Source organism: Ambystoma mexicanum, chromosome 2q, assembly GCF_040938575.1.
Source record: "Ambystoma mexicanum isolate Mex_15411 chromosome 2q, UKY_AmexF1_1, whole genome shotgun sequence".
NCBI lineage: Eukaryota > Metazoa > Chordata > Amphibia > Caudata > Ambystomatidae > Ambystoma > Ambystoma mexicanum.
In genome coordinates, this window is record NC_090924.1 from 1,307,668,522 (window position 1) to 1,307,692,170 (window position 23,649).

A 23,649-nucleotide genomic window follows, 5' to 3' on the forward strand; every position below is an offset into this window, starting at 1 on the left:
ACCTTTACTAAATCGGCCGTATCTCCGGAACCGTTTGTGCTAGGATACTCCTTATAGTGCCTCCGTAATTGCGCTTGACGCACGCAACTAAATTGCCGCGATTTGACATTTTGCTTCATTTTAGCCACGGGTAAAAATATGTTTTTGCTTCCATCCCTGAAATCTGTTTTCAACCTAATAACCATCCCTGAATTATTGATAGGGCTGGCCTGAACTGATTCAACGTATCTATCAACTACCCTGAACCCCCTATAGGGAATTGAAAGCCTTTTTACCATATTTTTCACTTAATTGCAAACACATCAAAGTATATCGCCTGTGTTTAAAACTCCTACCTGTTTTCCTCTAAGCTTGCTAGGGGGGAACTGAATTATATTTGATTGCATTCCTGAGAACTGTGTGCTTTCCTTCCATCTCTTTACATTGCGTAAAGGGGGGGGGGTGAATTGTCAAAGAAAAGTGATTACATTGTCTTTTGTTGAAGTCACATCAAGTTTATTTTCTGTACTGCATTTTCATTCATCATTGCATTGTCCTTGAAGCCATAAAAGCATTCTCAGCTACTTTATCCTCTCTATATCACTTCTAAGCCATCAAAAAGAGTGTAGCACTGTAACATTATCCATTGTTGATCACTATCATCTTCACAAGTGTGTTATCAAACATTAATTTATTATAAAAGTGTGATATATATATATATATATATATATTGTTTAATTTTCAAATAAACCCTTTAATTTGCAAAACAAACCTACTTCTTGGCTCAGTGGGGTCAGGGGATTCTAAGAGAGGGGTGTTATATAAGGGTTGTCATCCAGAGTAAACGATCTGGACATACAAATATATCAATAAGGGTTTCCCTCAGCATCCCAGACTAGGCATTGACTTAGCTGTAGTCTTGAATTGAATCCGCTTACACTATGCACAGGGCGTTGCAATAATCCAAGCGGGACAGGATGAGGGCTCTGGCCAGGATGGTATAGCTGTTATTAGAGAGAACTGGCTTACCTGTTCTGATAAGTTTGCACGTATGGGCCATAGAGGACGCTAATGTGTTGACCTGTTTGGAGAATGAGAGCCTAGAGTCAAGATAAAAACCTAATGTTTTTACCTCCTGTGCTAACTTAATGAGGTTACCGTTGATTATAAATGAGGAGTAGTCAGGTCCCAATTTTTTAAAGTTAGTAAGGGTACCCAGGATGATGAGTTCTGTTTTATCATCATTCAGGCATAGGCCATGCATGGCCATCCATGCCTGGATGATGATGTACACTCTGTTCACCAAGGCCAAATCCTTGTCATAATCCCCTGAAAGTGGGAGGAGGATCTGGGTATCATCTGCATAATTAGTGTAGGTGATACCAAGATGGTCCAGATCATCGAAAAAGGGGCTTGGTGAAGATATTGTACAGTGTGGGCGAAACGCAGGACCCCTGTGGTACGCCACAAGTGATGGTTATGGGGTCTGCCACTGCAGAGGGCGAGAAGACCCTCATAGTTCTGCCACTTAAGAAAGATCTAATCCAAGTTATGGCGTCTTTAGATAAGAGTGCTGCTGTGTCGAGATGGTTCCATGGGATTGTATGATCCACCAAATCGAACGTAGCTGAGAGGTCCAGGAGGAGGAGGAAGGCTGATTTGCCACTGTTTCTAAGCTCATCTACTTGGGTCTTGAGATCAACGAGGGCAGTCTCTGTTCCATGTTGTGGGCAGAAGCCTGATTGTCTAGCTCCTAGCAGGTGGTGTAATTCCAAATATTTTTGTATTTGCATGTAGGCCACTTTGTCTAATATTTTTAGAAGAAAAGGGACTGTTGTGATTGGCCTATAGTTGGTAGGTGTTGAGGGATCTAAAGTCGTTTGTTTTAAGAGTGGGAGTACCCATGATTGTTTGAGGTTAGTGGGGATAGTGCTGGTGGCAGAGGAAGCGTTGATAAGCTTGGATATGAAGGGTGATGGGTCTCGAGCCGCATCCTTAATGAGCTGTGTATGGCAGAGATCGCCCTGACAATTAGATGGTTTGAGGGACAGAATAATTCTTTCCACCTCAAAGATAGATACTTTGGAGAAGTTGAATCGGGTAGGCTGGGCTTCGGCTGTGTTCCCAGTGATGGTGGGTTCTTTAAAGAATTTTTTTTTGGGATACTTTATTTTGTAAGGTAGATACTTTATTAGCAACGCATGTTGGATGTCTGAGCACCATTTTATATCTTTATTACAAGTGTCTGGTATAGCGATGGGAGTCTTTAATTCTTTGAGAATAGTAAATAATTCTTTCATATTGGAGTTAGCTTGGGAAATATGAGTGTCGTAGGATATCCGTTTAGCTAGACAGATTTCTTTTTTGTAGAGGGATGAGAGTTTGGTGAGCTTTAATTTGTTGGATTCCGAGAGTAGTATTTTCCAGGCAGCCTCACAGTTTCTTTTTTGTTGTCTTAGGTTTTTTAGGAATGGTGTGAACCATTTGTTCAGATGGTTTTTTGCCTTACTTGGTCTGAGTTTAAGGGGGGCGATCTGGTCCAGGGAGGAGACCATCATTTTGTTATATTCCTCAACCAAGCTCTCTCGGTCAGTGCTGTCAGGAAGAGAGTTAAGGGTAGGGAGTAAGGCAGGGATAAGCCTATCCGCTGTGATAATCTTTTTATTTCTGGTTAGTGTAGGTGGAGCCATGGGGGCAGGTGTGGGCAGGGGTCTATTGGTGGAGAGCGTAAATGAGAGTAGGTAGTGGTCAGTCCAGGCTAGCGGTGAGATGGAGAGGATGTCGGCATGGCAATTGTGGTCTGCCACCCAATCTAGTATTCTACCTTTGTTGTGGGTGGGGGTTGTGCTTCTTTGGGTGAAGCCTAGTTCTAATAGAATATTCACCGTTGCCAGGGCTGGCTGATCCGAAGGGTCAATGAAACCCAGATCAAGGTCACCTAATAGTAGTACTTGCATTGAGCTTTTGAGGTTATTAGCTAAAATCGTATTAATGTCTTCCTCAAATGTCCCAGTTGTGCCCGGGGGGCGATATATCAAGTGGATATTAAGGGTTTGAGAGTTAATCAAAGGTACTTTGACTGACAATACTTCACACGATTGAATGTCGTAAGGGTGGGCTAATCTCATTGAGAGGCTGCATTTACAGATAATGACAATACCTCCTCCTCTAGTCCCTTGTCTGTCTTGTCTCAAGATAGTATAACAGTATCTCCTTCCCCATCTAAGCTTCCTGAGCGCGTGGTGTACTCAAAAATCATCTTGATTCTTGGGAGACATACCCACCAACAAACTCTTAGCAGGTTTGACTAAAAGAAAGAATACAACCTTTAGTGGAGCAATTTCTTGTGCGCTTGATGTCCGAATGGACAGAAATGCAAGTTTTCAATAGTGCCATGAAATGGAGAAAAAAGGTTTGCAAATAAGGATCTGAACCAACGACTTAGTGTTGCCTGTGTATTTTCTTTTTTATTCACAACTGTTTTTATTGACACAATGCAAGTGCTACTTTACTTTAAAATCTGATACAACCGATAAATAAGTAGTATTTTAAATCGGTCATCACAGGTGAATAGGCAGCCTGTGTCTCCCTCGTAAATGTACTGTCACTGGAAGACAAGGTCATGAATGGTTAGCTTTATTTCAACCCCTTACAATGCATGGAACAAAGCCAGGGTGCAAGTAGTAAACCTTCTTCATGCCATGCGCACGGCATGCAAAATACACCACTACCTCTTGCTCCTTCACGCTCCAACATAACAGCAGAGAGATGCTTCCTGTGTTATCCGGAAATACAGAATGGCACGTCCCAGCAACCCCAACAATCGCCACAACCGTTGTCACATACAAACTACCCTTGGTTAGTGTCGTAACACATATAGGGCCTGCCTTTTGTACTCCGGGAAACCAATGAGCACTTTGTTTATACACCCTAGACGGTTCTCTCTCTTTTCTAAGAATTCAAATGCAAATAGCCTCCCCCACCCCTCAGACTTGCAGTACAATATGCAATCCTGGCGAAAATGTAAACTACAATTCTAGTATTTAATGAGGATCCAAAATGTTCACAAATGATTATCATTGAAGAGAAAGTGAAATTCAGGATAAAATGTGAGACCAGGACTTAAGTCTCAATCAAAGATCATCATGTTAGCGGTATACATTGAGCAGTTCTCGCGGGAGGACATTGGGGTGTTCACGAGAAGTACTTTTTCCTTTAGTTGAATAAGGTAGAGTTCAATAGTTCATAATTTACTAGATTTTGTAGCTGAACTTTTTATTTCCCATATGCAGGCCTGCGTATGACCCCTTTACAAGTCAAGGGCAAATGTGAACAGCGACTTCTCTCATTTACCACCCATCAAGCAGTACAAGCCTTTTCTCTGAAGAAAAAGAAGAGGACACTCCCCCCCCCACCCCCAAACCCCATCACTTTTGGCCACTTAATCAGAATGCCCCTTACTGAGGTTTCCAGACGGGATCACAATCCAGGCTTTCTGGTCACCTGGGGCCATATTACAGAAATAAAGTTTACCTTAGTGTTCGTACCATTCCATATTAGCAAACATTGCTCTGGTGCAAAAATGCATTGACCGAACGAGTAAGTTACTGGCTTATAGCAATTTGTTTTCCCTAGTGCTAATATTGTGCAAAATAACACTTGCACTGTGCAAAGTCCCTCCAATACCGCCCCTTGAAACTGCCCAGACTCTTTCGCACCTGCATTTGATGAAAACGTGCCTGAAATGCCAAACATTTGCTACATCCGCGTTGAGTTCGTTGCTTTAATCAGGCCCCTTACATCTCCAAAAGCAGCTTTAAGGTCTATTAACAGGCTGTCTAATTAATAACATACTGTGGACTGCTACCTGGAGTTGATGGTTCCATTATGGAATACGTAGGCATAATTAGTCCGCACGAAGGTGAGAGGAAAACGGGTTTACGTTGGAAAAAATAAAGCAAATATCAGCTCTGCCTTTCATGCTGTGGCTGGTACATTAGCTTGGTGGGTTCGTGCACATGCATGAGACATCCATGCAAGCTGCATGTCACGGGTTCAGTTCCCAGCCAGGCTGACTGAGGCTTTCATTGTATTTAAGTCAATGAAATGGGTACCCGGTCTGCTGGGTAACAATCCATTCCATTACAAACTCTGTAAAGCGACCAACCACTGCAGGGAATATTTGTTATGAAGGTGCTGCTAACATCATCCGCTTCATCTTTTTAATAATGTGAATTAGTCGAGCACATTAATTTGCCCCACAGCAGTTGCGGGCAGTGTGCATTAACCTAGATCAGTGTTTTGTTCAAGCCATTTTAAGGATTTTTGTTTTGCTGCTCTATCCAAGAAGAGCTTCTTGCTGTCACACGTTGTAACTTCCTACTGGGAGATGATTAAAGCATTCCACTGCATGGGGGAAACAGTGCGATTTAGCTCATGGTTTGCTGGACGTTCTTCATTGCAGCCTCGATTTCTTGCATGATTGGCAAGGGACCCTCATAGTTGTTGGTTTCTATCGCCTCCAGCTTGTTTTGATACTCTGCAGGCAGGAGATTCTGCTTTGCACCCATGCAGATTACCTAGTGTGAAATGAGAGACAAGATAACATGGAAGTCAATTAACGGATCATCACTCTCACATAGACAATGTTACGAGCAAAAACAGACATTACTCCAATTTATTCAACAGCTCAGCAGATAATAATGCTAAATATGCATGAAGACCGTCTTTTTGTGTCACTCTCCTTAGGTTGAACAGTGCTGTGTAAACTAGTAAGAGCTTCTATGGCCTGTGCAACAAAGCAATACTGCACGTATTTTGTTCCTTGTCCCCATCAGTGCAGGGAATTGTGCTCCTTGTAGTTGCAAGGTGCTGAGAACAGACACTCCCCCATTACTGTAGTAGTAGAACCTCAGTGGGAGGGTGAGGGGGGACTGAGTCAAATCAACTTCTGGGGCACCAGTGGTCCAGGGATGAAGATCGGTTTCTAAAACATCAAACAGCCCCACAACTCTAGTACAACAGAAGGGATCCGAACAGATTGGAACACAAGTCAATTATAAACCTCCCTGACCAATTCTGGTAACGTGGACAAAACGGCAGGCTTATCTCTGCCAGGTCATGGATCGTTGGTTAGTCGCAGCACGGTGAAAATACAATTATTACCCAATGATAAAAGGTGCTTAACAAGTTCTTGACGCTCGACAGCATCGAGGTGGTTCCAGGGCACTTTGCAGCTCCTAAGAAAGAGTTTTAGGCGGGAGACAGCTGCAGGTATCAGGCGGCAGACAGTTCAGCAAGCAAGGCTGGACGGGCGCCTGCAGGCTGGTCTTCACAGTGGCTTGGGGCCAAGAATCGTTGTCTCTGTGCTGGTTGGCGGATCTGGAGCACTGGTTGAGGCGTCTCCAACAACTCTGGCGACTGCGGCAACAGTCAGCAGTGCGGTCTGTTGCGGTTTGAGGACTTGACCTCCTCAAAAATGTCCTTAAAAGATGGACGCTGGTTGATGCTTGTAGGGGCACTCCTTGCTTCTTCGCAGGGCTCGTGTCGTCCTTTCAAGGTGGATGGCTCAAAGTTTAGGAGAGTGTTTGCAGGCAACGGCCTTGTCCTTTGTTGGGAGACTTTCTGCCACTTCACACCTAGAACACTTGCTGGCAGAACCTAGCCGGGCTTGTTGTGTCCTTGCTGGGTAACGATTCTGGAGCTGCTGATGGGTTCCCTGAGTCTGATGTTTAGGGGAGGGATTTTGCTTCCCTCTAGGAACTCCTGGCCTTCCTCCACTGGCGGAAGATGTAAGATAGACTACCTTCACCCCTGGTCCAAATGAGTCCTCCTTTCTCCTTTTAAAGGCATTGGATGATCTCCCAAATTACCTTAATGAACCAATCCTAGTTCCCAACCAACAATCTTCTGATATGCATGAGGTCAGGACCAGAGTGCTCTGCAACAGGAGCAGGCTCCGTTCTGCAGGAGTACCTATGGTAACTGATGGCCCGAGACATGCCATTGATGGCCTTTCATACAGAGGGGTGGGAACTAGCTTAAAGTTGACACAATGCATACCAAAGAAGTGTTAGCCCCACTTACCTGTTGTCTGTCGGGCAAGCAAGCCCCTTCCAGGCTTGCCTCAATTATCTCTCATTAGAATGCACTGCCACCAGCCGTACTAAACAATAGAAACGCAGATCCATGGAGCCTTTGATATTTTAATGCGGGTGCCCATGGCTGGAGAAAGGTGTGCCTCCCCCCTTCTGGAGTGGCTGTCACATTCCAGCTGAACATAACTGGGGAAGATGGCACCTGTAGGCTGTGTCCTTCTGGAGTAAACATGACTATGCGTTTCGTGCGGTGAGCAGAGAAAATGTGTGCGGAGTGGCCTCTCACATTTTCAGAGGTTGATCTCCCATCACTCATTTTCATTATCAAAAAAAAATCAAAAAAGCCCAGATGAGCACCCACTTCCCGTGCGGATGGTCGAATTCCTCACAGGGACTGACAGTGCAGCATTCCTGAATGGGGTATTTTAGCTCCGATGCTGCCCTTCTGGAGTCTGAAAATCCCAACAAGAAATGTACCACACAAGATAAAGGCACACTCCAGTTCTCAGTAAACCTGGCGACTCAGGTGGTGCTCTCCTTCTCACATTTCTTGTTGGGAGACCCAGATTCCAGAAGGGCAACACCAGGGCTACTCCACCCCACTTAGGAATGCTGTACGGTCAGTCCTCCTAACCCCCAATGCTAATACATTAGGGTAGTGTCTGTTATCAGCACCTTACAACTACAAGGACCAGAATTCCCTGCACTGATGGGGGATGAAATAATCAGCACCTGAGACTGCCTTCCTGAAGAGAGCATGAGGCTCAAAAGGCCTTGTGGGAGAACACAACCCGAGTTGCCAGGTATACTGAGAACATGAGTGCGCCCTTCATCTTGTGTGTGGTACATATACAGATAACAAATATTACATATCTGTAATCGGCTTTCTGATGCTTATATCAGCTTAGATTCACATGCTTTGCATTGGCTGACATCTAGCAGTTGGTGTGGAGCATTGCAGGACTTGTTTTTTAAATCGAAAAGGGACGTTGACAGGGCGTGTATGTGTGTAATGCTATTCCTAGTGTGATGCATACTGTACCCATGGTTCTTCACGCATCAAGGTCCTCAGATTGTTTTGTTTATGACATGAGGGAGCATGAAGTGTGTATGAGAGTACAGGAAGGTATAAAAAAAAAAAGGTGTAAGAGGTCTATGTACCTTCAACTACAAAGAGGGGAGGAAGGGTGGGTGCATGTGAATCTAAACAGACACAAGCATCAGAAAGTCGATTACAGGTATGTAATATTCGTCTTCTGAGGCTTGTGGATCTGCTTAGAATCACATGCCTTGCATAGACTAGCGAGCAGTACCAGGAAAAGGAGGTGTGTTGGTGGAAGGTATAGCAGCAAAAAGATGTCTTAACACCCGTTGTCTCACCTGAGAATCAGCTCCTGTTGTTGTATCCACAGAGTAGCATTGTGCGAAAGTGTGCACTGAACTTCATGTTGCAGCTTTACAAATTGCATCTAGGGGCACATTTGAGATGAATGCAAAGGTTGCACCAGTACCCTGAGTCGAGTGTGCTCTGGGTGTACATGATAGTGTTTTATTTGGCAACGTGTAGCATTGTTAAATGCAGGCTACAATCCACTTTGAAATAGTTGCTTTGCAAACAGGGTCCCTTTCTCTACCGCTGGTATTGGCAAGAAGAATTGATCAGTATTTCTTAATGGTTTAGTTTTGCCTAGATAGTACATCACTGCTCTCCTGACATCTAGTGTATGGAGGGCGTGCTCTTTCTCCAGAATTCTGTGGGTCTTGAAAGAAAGCTGGAAGTTCTATTGATTGATGTGAAATTTGGAAATGAATTTAGGGGAGGAACACAGATGTGTCCTTAAAACCACCTTGTCCTTGTGTATGGTGACAAAAGGGTCAGTGACTGATAGAGCTTGTATTTCACTAACTCTTCTTATCGAAGTGATGGCAATTAGAAAAGCAGTTTTGTAGGCAAGCTGCTTGAGGCTTGCCTTCTGCATGTCTTCAAAGGGAGGACCCACTAGTTTCGTTAGGACAACATTTACATTCAGACCTCACCCAGGAGGAGGATTTGAAATTGGTGTATACATTCTTTTAACCCCTTCCATGAAGGCTTTCACCAATGATACCTTCTACCAAGACACTCTAATTTGCGAGGTATTATAAGCAGCGAAGAGCTGGCAGGTATACTTCAAGCACATTGAACACTACAACCGATATCTAACAAATGTTGCAGGTAGTGTACAATATTAGAAGGAGAGCAGCCAATGGGCTTTGCATTAGCTCTTTTACATCACAATACCAATTGTTTCTATTTGCTGAAATAACATTGTCTTGTGTTTGGTTTGCATGCTTCCTTTAAGACGTCCATGCATCATTCGTTTAGCTAACTTAAGGCGTCCAAATTCAATGACCTCACGAGCCGAGCTGATAAATTGAGTGTCTGAGGAAGTAGATGGAACATTGTCCCTTGATGTTGTGACAGCAAGTTATAATGGCTCGGTAGTTTGACAAGTGTACAGTCTGACATATGGAGTAGGTGCGAGAACCATAACTGGTGCCCACATTGGAGACATTAGGATCATCGTGAGATGTTCCTGGTGCAAGTTGCGGGTTATTTTGTGTTGCAGAGGTGTTGGGGGGTGAGAGGGAGGGGAAAGCATACACAAATCTTCCTGACCAATTCATCCAGTTTGTTCCCTTTGGACCCTGTCTGGGGAAATCTGGATGTGCAAGTGTGGCATGTTGCGTTCTCTTGTGTTGCGAAGAGATCTATGTATGGATGGATGGATGGATGCCCCCATTGTTTGAAGAAGTTGTGTAAAATATTTGTGTACAACTCCCACTCGTGTTTTGAGGGAAGTTCTCTATTTCTGCCTAGCACATCTGCGCGACAGTTGTGTACCCCTGGAATGTGTTGTGATAGGAGAAAAATGTTCCTCTGCGGAGAACACATCCAGATCCTCTGTTCTAGTTTGGACAGACCTGGACAATGTAACCCAGCATGTTTGTTGATATAAAACAGGGTGGTGGTGCTGTCTGAGGACTAAAACTGTCTTGCCGAACCATTGGTGTTGAAAGCTTTGAACACTGCTAATAACTCCAGGTTTTTTTTTCTTACCCGAGACTGTGTCCACATGCCATGTGCTGTTCGGTGGAGATAATGAGCTCCCCATTCTGAAAGTGATGCATCTGTTAAGAGTATCTTGTACTGCCCTGAGGCTCAGATCTCGTCTTCAATCAGTTGGGGAATGGATGAGCTTTAACTGGTTGAAACTTAACAGTCATAAAAAGGAGGTTCTTGTTACTGGTGAAACCTCACTCTTGACTTCCATATTCTGGCATCCCTCCATTGGTCCCTTCCCCCGTGCGCTTCCAATGGTAAGAGATCTGGGAGTAAAAATCCCTCCCCTCTTTCCATGGAACCCCAAATCAAAGCCGTCTGTCAGAAGGGTCACCTTCAGCTGAAAATCATTCACAAGTCTTACCCTTCAAACAGTCTCAATTTCACGCACCTGTGGTTGCCTCTTAGGCACTATTCTCTTGAATACTTTAACTCCATCCACACTGGTCCACCCCGCAATCAGATCTTTCGCCTCCAGTCCTTCAGAATTCTGCGGCCAGACTTGCTGCTGCCTCCCCTAGAATGGCACATATCTCACCAGTTCTGCGCCAGCTCCACTGGCTGGCTCCGTGTTGCTAAACGTGCTCAGTTTAAGGCCCTGTACCGTGTACATCATGCCCTTCTTCTTACGAGAGCTGAATACCTGCAAAAGATATTCTGCTGGTGTGATCCCTCTCAGCCCCTCTGTTCAGCTGAATCCAGGCTTGTTCTAATACCACAATTTAGATACATGCGTAGAGGCAAGTGCTCCTTTTCCGTGGCAACAAGCCAACTTCGGAAATCCCTGCCTTTCATTCATTATGCCATGGACAACTATCTCCACTTCAGACGTGCACTCAAGACTCACTCTGCTGTTCCTGTCTACCAGAGCCAGGCTGCCCTCGGGTGTTAGTGCACGCTATAAATTCTCATAACATAACAGGGTTGAGAAAGGTTTTGCCTTTTAACAGGTTGTCCTTTGTCCACCACTGCAGTGCTTCTACCAGAGCTTGTAAAATGACCACTACATTGTCCCAGTGACCGTCTGCTTGACACCATTGTTTCGCCAACCACTCTTGTACTGGATGCATGCGCAACCTTGCATGAAGCACTACAAAGAGGCAGGAAGCGATCATTACGAGAAGGTGCATAACCTATCGAATAGTTATGTGATGACTGGCTATGTAACAGGAGACTTGGTGCAGCATGTTTTGGACCCTCTCATCAGAGGGGAAGACTAGGGCGTCTCTGTTCGGATGACCGCACCCAGGAATTGTTTGATTTCACAAGGAACAAGACTCGACTTCTCATTGATGGAAAAGCCTAGCTGAAATAGGAGGTTGACAGTGTTCTGCCGACACATTTGTGGTGTGTTTCCTGTTATGAGCCAGTCGTCCAGATAAGGGTACACTGGGATGGATTTCCTGAGTATGTGGGCTGCCACTACTGCTAGTACTTTTGTGAATACACACAGGGCTGAAGCTATGCCGAAGAATAGCACTTTCAACTGGTAATGAGTGGACCCTACCTTGAACCTTAAGTATTTTGAGGAGTTGGCAACATTGAAATCCGAAAGTATGCATCCTTCATGTCAAATGTTACCATATAACCCCCCTTCTTTAGGAGAGGTATTATTTCTTGCAGAGTTGTCGAGTGTTTGCTGGACGCAGGTCTAAAACGGGGCACATAGTAAAGTCATTTTTTGGGACAAGGCAGTTCACCGAATAAATACCCTTGTTTACCTCATCCAGGGGAACAAGTTGTATTGCTCCCTTCGAGTAGTTACTGAATCTCTGCATCGAGTATTAACTGATATTCCTTGGACATTTTTCTGGATCTAGGCGGATGATTGTGCAGTAGTTCCAGAAACTCTATGCTGTAACCTTTTGACACTGCAGATAGTCTGTTGCGATTCCCTTTCATGCATGGTTAAATTGAGAAATGATTGGAGGGAACCAGAACGTGCGCGTTATTGCTTAGAAGTGTCATTGCTTAGATGGGGCTGTAGAGCATCTAACATCTGTGCTTCTACCCCAACCCTTCCTTGTCTGTACCCCCTTTCGAAATGAGGACTGAAAGGGCATGGACTGTGTCTGAGTTGCGTGCCATGGGGGAAGAGGAAATCCGTTATCCAAAGGATGATTGTGATGTTTTGGAATACCCCTCGGTTCGAAAGGCACGTCAGGTATTGAATGTGTCAGGCAGCATGAAGGGTTTGTTAGAAATCTGTCCAAAGGTGTTAGTGTTTCATGCTCCATTTTAGCATTCTCTAAGGCATCATCGACATCTTTGCCAAATAAAACCTCCTTTTCCATGGCCATTTTAATTAATGTGGCCCGATTACTGGCTTGAAACCTGAATTTCTCAGTCAAGAAAGGTGCTTTAGTAGTGCCCTTTGTGAGAAACCTGGTGTCTCCCTAGCTAGTCCCTGGGGACTTGTCATCCAGGTGGCCAGGACACGGCCATCGCTATTGGATCCAGTTCCTTGGGGTGGACCAGTGAGGGAGGATCACCTGGATGGGGGCTCCTCAGGGAGTGGGACATGACAGGTGAGACACGGTATTCCCCCTTCCTTTAACGCCTTTTCCCCATCCTTTTCTGTAGGACGTTCCAAACCACTGCTCCCGCCCCCTTTTTCGAACATAAACACTTTTGCACAACACAAGGACTAACACCACATCCATTTACCTGACATGTCCCAATACAAGGGTCAGGCAAAGTCAGGCAATTAGTCAGAATCACACACACCTGACTGCCCTTTCCCTTCCCCCACAGGGCTAAAAGGTAGAGGCAGAGAGCACAGTATGAGCGAGGCGAGTACAGCAGACAGCACGATGAGATGGCTATCACGTGTCTGTTCAAAAAGAAGGAGAAAGGCAGCAGAAATCAAGAGTGTGGCGAGGAGAGAAATGACCTTGCCCTTTTTTCGTCCCAGACCTGCATAGCCTTCGTGGACGAGAGCCTAAGACCGCGAACAATAGCGCAAGTGTCCTGCGGCAGATGTCAATGGTACACTGGGCAAATCTATGCTGATAAGCAGCAGTGAGGGAAGCTCCCGTGCCCATGGTACCAGCCTTGACTCCTTGGAAGCCAACAGCCCAGCGGTTCATCACAGCTGCTGAGTCGAGGGGAGAACCAATAAGAACCAGGCTGTGTTGAATAGGAATCGCAAAGTGGCAAGTTTTGAACCAAAGCTGATGAACTTTGAATGAACTGTAAAAAGTGTGAAGGGGAGACCAGCAGCAAAGGGAAACCGGCACCACGTGGGTGCTAACTCAAGATACGCTGGTTGAGCCCATATGAGAGAACCTGCAGGTACCAGAAGGTCATAGGAAGGCCAGCGAAATAGGTCAAAGTGGTCATACAGAGGATCGAGAAAAATCCCTGTACAACCGAAAGACTTTGATCTGCAAGCACATTGAAGGCAAGGGAAGTGAATCCTGCATCGAGTGAAAGCAAGGAAAGCGAATCCCGTACCACTTGAGATTAAGGTGAATGTGAAGTCAAGAAGTCAAGCAGGGTCAGCGCCCAGAACAGGGGGGGGACCCAGGGGTTTCCAATATTCATCCAATTCATCATCCAATGAATATTGGAAACAAACTTTAATTAGTTTTTGTTAGCTGAACACACCAGTTCCTCGAAGGCAAGAGACTTTCTCAATGGAAACGAGATTTAGCCATAGACGGTCCTGCAAGCTGCCATTGGCACTGTCGTCTTGTGCTGTAGAAGCCCGAGACTGTACTGTGCTCCAAGCTACCACCCTAACACATGGTCAAAACATGGGGAAGGGAGTCCCAGGCTACCGCCTCCTGACATTATTTAAGAACACTTCTTTCTTTTCTTGAGAACTATCACACCCCCCTTTTTATATTAGTTGTGAGGTTTGGCAATAGGTTTCTTAGTATAGGCCACTAGGAGTGCCTTATTTTTCATTTGATGGTCGACACTTGCTCCGATCTTAGATTTAGGTTTAGAATAGGTATTTTTCCAACCTGCATACAAAATTCATTGTTCAATAAACACCCTTGAACTATGATCTCTTGTGTCGGTCTTACTTGTTGTCACCACGAGTTCCTCACACTCTACACCACTTTCCTTCCTGCAGTATCTGCTGCATCTAATGAGTTTTTATTATGAAATTGGCAACTTGCTTTCCTTCTGAAATGGTTAAGATTTGGGAAATTAATGCCTCTGATACAGCCTCTAATTACTCCTGTACAACATCCTATCGGGCACTATTATAACTGTCCATACATGTTGTGCTGCTGATGTAACAACATTTTTGCATAGGGTGTAGAGCTTTTTACTTTCTTTATCTGGGGGAGCTTCTGCTGTTGCTAGTGAGATACCAGCGCTTTTATTGGTTGTAGTGACAACCACAGAGTCCAGTTTTTAAATGACCTCTAATATATAAAGGGATCTGTAGGAGCCGGTTTCCAACATTTTTCTACTGTTGGATCGACTGCTTTAGTAAAAGCAGGAGTTGTTAGCAAAGGAAGAATATGTTTTTTGATTGAATGTAATGCAGGCATCTACTGCCCCACAGACTTATTTGGTTCAATAGATTACCCAGGAAGTGTGTATCTTCTTCCAATTCGTCTGTCTCTATTTTAAAATGGTCTGCAGCTTTTTTTATTTTTTTTAGCAGATTATTAAAAAAAAGAGTTGGTCATCTACAGGTGAATTTGCAGTGGGCTCATCTGTGACATTAGGGGATTGTAGTAAATAGTAATCAGGGTCATTAGAGTCTGTACCCTGGTCATCGTCAATGAAAATATCACCCCTCTGAACCACTTCAACATCAATAAAACCATGTGAATGTGACTCAGCTACACTTTCCACCATGGGTATTCTTGCAGGAGTTGCTCCCTCTCCCATGGAAATATATTTTTGTTTAATGGCATGTCCCAAAAATTAACAAGGGAAGACAACATGTACATGCTCCCCGCACACAGTTGGTCCGTGGGCCTGTCTTTGGAGTTACCTGTAAAAGAAACACAATTTCCCCTGGGAGAAGTGTATGAGAATTCTTGTGTAAAGCCTCAGGATGAAGCCTTGGTGTATTGTGCAGGTTTAGAAACATTTTGTCATTTTCAATGGTTGTTTCGATGTGTTTGTATCACTCGATAACAGCTAGGGTGCCTGTTGAGGTGCGGGCGGCTTTGAAGATGCTGTTGTCGAAGGTTTATGCGTGGTAGCCGTTACACTCAGAGTCCTTTTAACAGTGGAGTCGAGGCGCAGTGGACTTATGATGAGGCGCGTCAGTCGCACTAGTTGTGCTTTTTGCTACTGCGGGGCCACTTCTCAGTGAGTTTGCCGAGTTATGGCTGGGGGTTGTGTTTACTGTGTTTTTAGCACTCCTATGTTTATGACTGTGGATGCTAATGTTGTCAGGTGTGGACTCCACAGCAGAGGGAGGTGTCTGCCCTATGGAGCTGGGCACGAGCATTTGAGGGGTTCCGACTCATAGCCACCCTATAATATTATATATATATATTTTAAAAGTCCATCAAAAGCAAAAGGGTTATACAAATGTAGTCAGGAAGATATAAAAACATAAAACAGAAACACAGGATACATACAACTGATCTGACCAATAAAGTAACTCAAAATGATAATTCTATCTTATGTCATGTCATCAGTTATTTATTGAGGAAGTTTCATGAAGATTAAGTTTGGGTTCTGGTCAGTGGGCCTCATTATGTCCCTGGCGTTAACCATGGTGCTATTAGCGCCATGGTTGACGCCGGTATTTTACCAACTCCGCCATGGTGAATGGCGGAATTACCGCCCCATTCCAAGGTTGGCGGGGGGTAATTCCCCATTCACCATTGGCCCTTCCTCATTCCCATTTTTGCCCCCATAGGGCTCAATGGGAATGGGGAAGGCAGTAATTACGGTACCGCAAATTGCAGTACCGTAATTACCTCGAAAGTCCCTTTGCGGGTTCCTTCCTTAACGGCTGGTGAAACCAGCCGTTAAGGTCGGGACCTGCAAAGGGACCTCGTAATTAGGCGGTAAGGGTTTAACGGCGCCGACACCTTTTACGGCGCCGTTACTCCCTTACCGCCTGGGTCGTAATGAGGCCTAGTGTGTCAGTTTGTTAGTGTCATAACTTCTATTCATATATAACGACACACTTTGTTATTGCGAGACCGGTCGGTAGTATTTCATAAAATCATTTGGAGAGTGTGCCATAAGTTTGAAGGTATATGTGAGAGTGTGCATCCTCCACATCTTCAAATACAGAACTTTGGTGTCGCCAACAGACTGGAATTGCTTGAGCAAAAGTTCAGCGGCAATGTTTAATTATTTCTACAATTAGGTTTAGTCCCATTTCACAAAAAGCATAGGTGAAGGCTGATGTTGTTTGGTCAAATTTCCTCAACCTAAGGAGCATCCGAGTAGCAATATTTTTAATACTTTGCAGACTTTACAGGAGCAAATTTGATATCTCCAACATGTGCTGTTCACAAACTCTAGATGCTTAAGTACTAATGTAATTAATGCCTGTATCTTACAAGATTATAAGACAGACTATATGTCTAAGTGCGGCATGCTCGGGGTTGAGATGAACCCCACTCCACTTGAGATGCAGCGCCAAAAGCTCAAAAAGACTCACTCGGTGATTGTAAGAGAAAATGAAAATATATTCAAATTGCCCTTTCTGAGACACGTGTTTCGGCGACACACACACCTTTTTCAATCAGGGCTAGAATAGGAGACCATAGTTACAGACAGATTGCAGTTTACAAAAGTGTTCCACGTGAAAACATAATTTGGATAAGATAATCATAGCAAAAAGTAAGCGAAAATGGTACAAGACAAAAAATGCACAAAATGCAACAGTTGCAAAATCAATGTGGCAAAGATTTAGGACAGAGAGACAAGGGGGGGATAAGGGAGGAATGGTGTGGATGGGAAAAACAGAAAGATAACAACAAAAGAAAAATATATAGTGAATTAGTTCGCAGTTGTAGTCTTTTTAAGAGATATGCTGTATAGTTCAGACATTACATATTGATGATATGAGTGAGTGAGTTCTTACCTAGTGAATGTTAGTCAATGTTATAATATATCAGTTTTCATGTTCATGGGATAAATCCCACCTGTTGAAACAATAAATGCATTTAGCTATAGGTCTTTTGAAAGAAAGCAGGCCGGACTGCATAATTGGTGCCATGGTGTGCCTGTAGGGAGGTACGGCTCGAGTTGCATGAGTTACGCTCGTAGTGAACAGTAATATGCACCAAAGGTTACGACTTGTGCGTTATAAGCATAACCTGATAGTAAATACTTGAAGGGGCAGATATCCCTGGTCCCATAATGATCAGCATGTACAGTAAACATGCCTGCATAATGGAAGTATATTCCGAAAGTGTAAAGCCAGTGGCGGCGTCTCGCGCGTGGCACTGGCTAGTATGCAGCGTATATCGGATATGCATCCTAACGGTGCGACGCGGACTCAATTAAAGTTCAGTGCTTAATAACTTATCACATACACCATGTAATTATGCTTTATGTTTGCATGAAGTGCATCTGGGTTCCTTACAAAAACTTGTAGCTATTTGCAGGTTTGATCTACGAAAAGCTGCATCCTACGCGCGGCACTGTGTCCCAGTGCAGCAAGCGCCTCGGTATGTTATTAAGGGTGGGATGAGCATGCAGCTAGTTTGAGGGGCTTAGGGCTTACCTCACAAGTGGTGAATCCATTCATTAGCCGGTTGGGACAACTGCAGATACATTCATATTAAGATTTCTAGATGGTCACAAAGTAATAGGGAATGCCTCAAACAGGTGGTCTCGGCATACTGGTAGAATAAAACTTGCTCCAATGCAACAGCGGTCATAAAATAAGAAACTTACCTCCAAAGTAAAGCTCACATTTATGGTACTTCCGTTTGACATTTCCATTTGTGTTTATTACACATTTTCTGTTCGCCCTTTTGTTGTCATATAATCAGATTGTTTTATTCTGAAACAAATTAATCCTAGTAATTTTCCATATTCATTCAATGTATAGAAATACACAGAGGCCTGTCACAGGAGAGAGAGGTTGTTGTGCTTCTGCAGATCAAGTCAAGTTCCATTTTCACTTTTAGTTCAGAGGGGAACCTTATGCTTAGAAACACATGGGACTTGCATGGAGCTGGCTTCATAAATGCCAAGGCATGCTAAATTTACATCTTTGCAACAGAAAACAGTTGCATACCTTAGCAAACTGATATTGGGCAAACATAGCGCTGGGATCCAGCAGCTGAATTTCTTTAAAACATAAATGCACACCCAGGCAAGCACACAAAATAAACTTTTTTTACCGCTCCACGGGACACCGAAGCAGGTTCTTGATCATGAACCCAAATTGTGATTTCAGGTGAGCCTGGGCTAATTTTGACAGACATTCAAACAGCGTCAAATGGAAATGAGCTCTTTTTCTCAACTCTCCATGCTGGCAGTCTGCAAAGGACACATTGTTGTACAGACACCAGTTATAAGCACTTACGGTGTATGAGTAACGGCAAAAGAATGCAGAATAAATGACACACCAGTCTGGAATGTTAGGTATCAAAAAAGTGGTTGTCTATCTAAACAGGCAGTGCCAGGATGGCATTCATCTAAATAAAGGGCAGCATTCTATGCTTTGTGGACCTAATGTGCAAGTACAGGAGGTTGCATCCACGGATGCTCCCAGCCTTGTAAGTGTTCAAGGAAAGCCACCTGCAATCACAGGCAGTGTACAGCGTCCTAATGCACTTATTTCGTTGCTCTCCTGTTGTCTCGCCCTACTGGGCTTGATGGGCTGTAGACAGAACTTCTCCCCCCCCCACTGCTGGGTAGATTTTCAGGGGTGATTATGTGATTTATGTTGTGTGGGTTTGGTTTACTCATTGCTTGCAATTTTCTGCCTTGAAATTAAAGCATTGAATCACCACAATGTGAGTAATTAGGATTAGTTTATGTGTTTGTATAATTGTGTCTTTAGGTGAACGACCTTAGGGTGAGCACAGAGCACCAGTGGGTGCATCTTGGTTGGTCGATTGTTCTGTGGTTTTATCATCCTTGTGCCATGGATGGTTTCTAGCTGCTGTGCTTCATACATTAATTGTGAATTTTTAAATATATTTAATTGAGTTATATTGATTTGCTTTGGTGCCCGCTATACTTCAGTTTTCCAGATGTTATGCCCTCATTGTTACTGGAAGTAATACCAGGCACCCTGCCACTTTCATGGTCTCCAAGACTGGCTTAGAAATCTAAACGACCCCAATAAAACCTCGACCTGGGGGGCAAGTTCAATTTTGTAGCATAAACTATTTGGATTGGCCACGGTCCTATAAACATCTCCCCCATTCCCCAGATGCACCCTTCCCCTCTCCAATATACACGGGGCTCTGAGTTTCCTGAATATTGGATTAGTATTTGCTTGGCAGGGGGAGTGGGGAGTAGGCATTGAAGTACCACTTCGTCATTTTGTCATCAGGCAGGACGGTCATGGTGGGCTCCACTACTTCAGAGGCAATTTGTGTTCCTCAGCATTGCTCTTGGACTCGCGTGCTGCTCCACCTCCCTGCTGAACTCTGATTACAGAGAGGGTAGAATATGGAGCAAGAGTATATTTGCGAGTCACTTTCTCCGTTTAACTGAGATAAACACACTCTGCCTCCCTAAACCCTGGCAAATAGTTGATTGGCTGCTGGTTCATGATCCGTGCCCAAGTGCCAACGGTTCTCTCGAAGGTAACCACTTTGTTGCTGCTTCCAATAGGTTTCTCTTGGCAGGGGTCTGCTCGGGCCGAGGAAGCTGGGGAGGGCAGACAGACTCTAGAGGATTCCCCAGGTAGCATCTGCTGGGGTTGCATAACTAAGCAGGCAGCTTTTCCTTACCCCCAGTGTAGTCTGAACCTCTTCCCCAGTCCCCCCTACTGTGAAGAAGCTCTAGTGTGGGTGAAAGGCATCATAAAGGGACATCCTCTTGCAAGTCATAATCAAGGATTTGTGAATAATTTATCCCATCAGCTTCTCTCTGGTATGTGGCTTGGGAGAGCAGTTTTTTCTTCTTTTGAAAACGTATGAAAAAGAGTGGTTTTGCCACAACTGGTGACCAAAATCTGAATTCGAGAAAACGATCCCCTTTAATTTAGCACAGTGTGGGGTCAGATCTAGCAACATATAAACATTTTTCTTCTCTACGCCATTGGTTTAGACCTAGCAATATAACCAAATATAAAAAGCAGTATTAATTATGGTGTTAATCCCCCGTTCCAGGGGCTGGAACGGGGTTAACAGCCCGGTAGCCCAAGTTATTGGCCCGAGCAAAGCGAGGGTGGATAACAAGGGCTCCTGGCCGTACCGCCCTTTCCACCACTTGGAACTCAGGATTAAGGCTATTAGCACCCCAGGTTACTAAAGCAGTCACCTGGGGTGATAAAAAAACAAGAAAAAAAGTGTTTTCCTTTGTTCAATGGGACGCCTCAATAAGTTAAGTGCAGTGTGGAAAAAGGGGGAAAGGACAGAGGGGACGTGGGGCAGGGAGATGGCGGCGGGGGAGCTGGCCGCCAAGTGTCATGAAACGCGTGCTTTCATCACAGATTGAAGCCCGCAGTCCTAGCCACCTGATTGGCTGGCTCCCTCTGCCCAGGTGCTAATAGAAAATCAGTCTGCATTGCATGCTTCAGTCAATAATGTGCAGGTGAAGTCACAAATGGTGAAGAGTCGTTGTCTTGGCAGCAACAGCCGCAATGACACTGTGGTTGGCTCACTTGCTGCGTTAATAGACACACGTCATGCCCGTCCCATTCGGTGCGACTTTAGCAAAACAGAATAGTGATGGCTGGAAGGTTTTGAATGAATAATAACCCTTTGCCATTGCTGTGGGTAACCTTTCAGAGTATTGCTTTTCAGCCTGCTTATGGATGTTCCCCTTCTGGAATTGTGCATGCGGGCTAAAAAATAGGTAGTCTAGCAGTTTTCCTAGAGCAATGCCAATGATCAAACATTCCAACCATCAAATTGAAATGCAAAGAGTGACTATGCCAATGCCGTCCACCCAGACAAGTGTTCTGCTGTAGCTTCTCTGTCTTTGGATGTCAAGAACCTCACGAAAATGTGTGGATGTCTAAGAGCTCCAGAAACAGGGTACCTGCTGTATTTTTAAAGTAGACACTGAATCAGACAGAATTCATGGAAGGGAAACTACACTTCTTTTCACAGAAACCATCCCAACCTACCCTCTTCATCCCTCCTTGTTTGAATAAAGCACCTAGATGAGGCGGCTTATGCGAGGGGAAAATACAGTCTGGTCAGGCCGGCATGGGTGCACTTTCACAGGAGGCAAAGCTGGTAAGCGACCTCTTATCAGGGTGGCATATTTAGAGAGCTCGGTCATTTCCGTCAACAAAATTGTACTCATCGCATTAAATGCATGGTCATTAAGTCACAGCCCACACGGCATCATTGGCTGAAAAGCACTGACTGCACGACCCAACCCTTGTAGCCCGCCTATCCCCATGAAAACTCCCCTGGGTGGAGAATAAAAAAAAAAAGAAAACAAATAGAAAAAATTAAAAATAATAAAATCGTTTGCACTGACATGCAATACTAGCACAAGCCTTGTATCATTCCAACCTGATAGGGTGGCACTGTGTCCAAAATTTGAAATGATCCTTTTTTGTATGTTTTCACTTTGTTCTAAATAAAGAAACTATGAATACTAAAGAAGCAGGACAAAGAACGTCGAGAGGCAGAATACAAAGAAATACACGTAGCAGCAGAAGGTGGAATGGATGAAAAGGATCGACTTGACAGAAGCGAGAAGAGATCTACAGTAATACTGTCAAGAACAGCAGCATATTCCCAGGACTGCTCTGAAGGCAATACGGCCAATTCCAGCCTGGGATGCTAGACGCAGGAACTCTAAAGCGAGAACATGGAGATGGTGCCATCACGACCTTTCCCATACCAGTGTCTTACCCTGGCTGCAAAAGATCCAGTATGGCAAGAAGGTGGCCAGCGGGTGCAGTGTCAACTGCACCTTACCTTACATTTCATTCCATTCATCCATGGCAACCGAAAAGATGCAATATTCTAGATTTAAATTACTGGCTCTGTGCATCCGCTGAAGATCACACAAGTGAACCCTGGCCACGCCATTCAGCCTCCTAGGCTTCGGAGGATGATGCAATGAGTGCCACTGATTTGCACGGTTATCAGTGTGTAAAGTGTGAGGTCTGACCTTGTAGATTAGGGTTAGTGAAAATCAAGCTGTGACACATTCAACAAGAAAATAACGAAAACAAATGACTTCTAACTGAAAAGCATTTTCGTTAAAATATTGGGTAAGTCACAGATATCGTGTGACCCTTTGAGCGTGCTTAAGATACCCACCTGCTTATACTGCGGCGACGGAAGACTGGGGACATAGTCATTCAGCTGATAGGACCGACAGGTCAGTTCCTCGCCTGCTTCTGTGGTGACTGTGATCTCAATGGGGACGTAAACGCCGCTCATGACGCCTTCCTGCCTGTAGAGAACAGACAGACCATTGGGAAAGAGTGTTGGTCCATAAAGTACCATTGCACGAAACAGCATAGATTACAGTTTATAGCATTAGGTCACATAGTTTCTTGCCCAAATTCATTTATGCCTTCCTGATAGTAACCTATCAGTTTTTTTTCTGAAAGTCTTAGCACATTCGTCTTCCCAGGGACCTAAAAGGAAAGGAAATCCCAGTAGGACATAATGGCCCTCATTAGGACTCCGGCGCTAAACCATGGTGCTTTTAGCACCATGGTCCATGCCGGAGTCCGCCATGGAGAAAGGGGGAATTACCACCCCATTCCAAGGTTGGCGGGGCGGTAATTCCCCCTTTCTCCATGGCCCTTCCCCATTCCCATTTTTGCCCCATAGGGCTCAATGGGAATGGAGAAGGCAGCAATTACGCTACCGCAAATTGCCGTACCGTAATTGCCATCAAGGTCCCTTTGCGGGTCCCTCCTTTAATGGCTGGTCCAGACCAGCCGTTACGGTCGGGAACCGCAAAGGGACTTCATAGTAAGGCGTTAAGGGGTTAACGGCGCCGCAGCACGGCTGGTCTGGACCAGCCGTTAAAGTAGGGACCTGCAAAGGGACCTTGATGGCAATTACGGTACCGCAATTTGCGGTACCGTAATTGCTGCCTTCCCCATTCCCATTGAGCCCTATGGGGCAAAAATGGGAATGGGGAAGGGCCATGGAGAAAGGGGGAATTACCGCTCCACCAACCTTGGAATGTGGTGGTAATTCCCCCTTTCTCCATGGTGGACTCCGGCATGGACCATGGTGCTAATAGCACCATGGTTTAGCGCCGGAGTCTTAATGAGGGCCAATGTCTGTGAGGTGAATAATATTAGCTTTTATTTAATAAACCTCAAAGGGTGGGAGCTTTGCCCAGGGGGGACTGGCAATTTCTGGGCAGGGGGCAGGGGGCGGGGGAGAGGGCTAGTCGGATGGCCAA

The 23,649-nt window shown here is 44.7% G+C and overlaps 1 protein-coding gene across 1 annotated transcript in view; it reads right to left on the reverse strand.

Moving 5' to 3' along the window:
• Positions 1–3,420: 3,420 nt before the first annotated feature.
• Positions 3,421–23,649, reverse strand: part of GGCT (gamma-glutamylcyclotransferase) — a 166,139-nt gene continuing 145,910 nt past the window's right edge. Inside the window, exons 3-4 of the mRNA XM_069648765.1 lie at positions 22,542–22,677; positions 3,421–5,558 (exon numbers count right to left, since the gene is read on the reverse strand). Coding sequence (XP_069504866.1) covers positions 5,409–5,558; positions 22,542–22,677 — 286 coding nt within the window. The 3' untranslated portion in view covers positions 3,421–5,408. The remainder of the gene's footprint in view (positions 5,559–22,541; positions 22,678–23,649) is intronic.